Source organism: Pundamilia nyererei, unplaced genomic scaffold, assembly GCF_000239375.1.
Source record: "Pundamilia nyererei isolate P.nyererei 1_Seehausen unplaced genomic scaffold, PunNye1.0 scaffold00407, whole genome shotgun sequence".
Taxonomy (NCBI): Eukaryota; Metazoa; Chordata; class Actinopteri; order Cichliformes; family Cichlidae; genus Pundamilia; species Pundamilia nyererei.
The window spans coordinates 210,624-211,728 of NW_005187808.1; the positions used below are offsets into that span (position 1 = coordinate 210,624).

Here is a 1,105-nt window from a genome sequence, read left to right on the forward strand (position 1 = left end):
CAAAGAGACGTCAAAATGTTGCTTCAACGTTAACTTATAACACAAAGGTACTTACACTCACACAAATGACTGGTATAAAATCAGACCGTCTAAAGCCTCGGCTGTTTTTAATCATCAGGTGAATACAACGGATTAAGACACCAGGAACTCAGGAAAACAAACAGTTAACATGTGGAACTGGTTTCTAACTTTCTAAGAGTCATTTTGCTGTGATATTATCTGTTCCTCTAATCATTTCCTGTATTTCCTGTAAAGACGGACTTAATGTCTTTCAGCTTTCATGAGGTCATGGTGGACAGGGGTTAAAATAGTGTTTATTTGTGGTTTTTGCATCATGTCTATTGTTTCAAGGAATAAGTTTAAGGTTTTTTTTTTCCATAGGTAAAAGAAACTGAGCAAAATAAATCAGAAACGCTGACTTTTTTCAATGCTATTGGGACTTATCTTACGACTTTTTGCCGATCTGTTTGTTTAGATCGAAGAGATCTTGTGAGGAGGGAGTAAAACTGATTGTGGGTATAGATATTTCTATGCAGCAGCACTGAGCAAGTCTATTTTTACAATCCTTTACTTGCCTGTCTGCGGCGTGCCCTGCGTCCTGGTCACGAGGAAGCTGTCTGTGAGCGTCTGGGCCTGCAAACACAATATTTATATTACATTTTATGACTTTCAATACTTCAAAAGACAGAAAAAAAGACTTTGTTTCGGGCATGCTTCAGATTTTTGTGTTCATTCAGTTTCAATCTATCTACAGAATATTTCCTTTACAAATTGTCCAGCATGTTTTGGCCAATAAACGTCAGAAAAATTGTGAAAAACGCCCATCTTTATCTTACCAAACCTCAAATATATTTCGTTTACTACCAGGGGAAACTCACTCAGTCTTCATATGTATTTGCCTTTTGAGAGTCTGGAATTAATCAGTTTTGGATATTTTTCCTTCAGATGCTGTAAACACATAATTATCTACTCATCTTTTTTGTGAACTAATCTTTTCATCTCTGAAAATAAGCAGATGCTTATTATCTTCTTACCCATGTCTCTGGTGCTCTGATGGGTTTGTGGGGGGATTTCTTTGGAAGGACTGCTCTCTTTCTCCTGAAGC

At 37.0% G+C, this 1,105-nt stretch overlaps 1 protein-coding gene across 1 annotated transcript in view; it reads right to left on the minus strand.

The window, feature by feature from the left end:
- Nucleotides 1-1,105, minus strand: part of LOC102198514 (BRCA1 DNA repair associated) — a 25,006-nt gene that overhangs the window by 17,235 nt on the left and 6,666 nt on the right. The window contains exons 10-11 of the mRNA XM_013915951.1: nucleotides 1,035-1,098; nucleotides 576-633 (exon numbers count right to left, since the gene is read on the minus strand). Coding sequence (XP_013771405.1) covers nucleotides 576-633; nucleotides 1,035-1,098 — 122 coding nt within the window. The remainder of the gene's footprint in view (nucleotides 1-575; nucleotides 634-1,034; nucleotides 1,099-1,105) is intronic.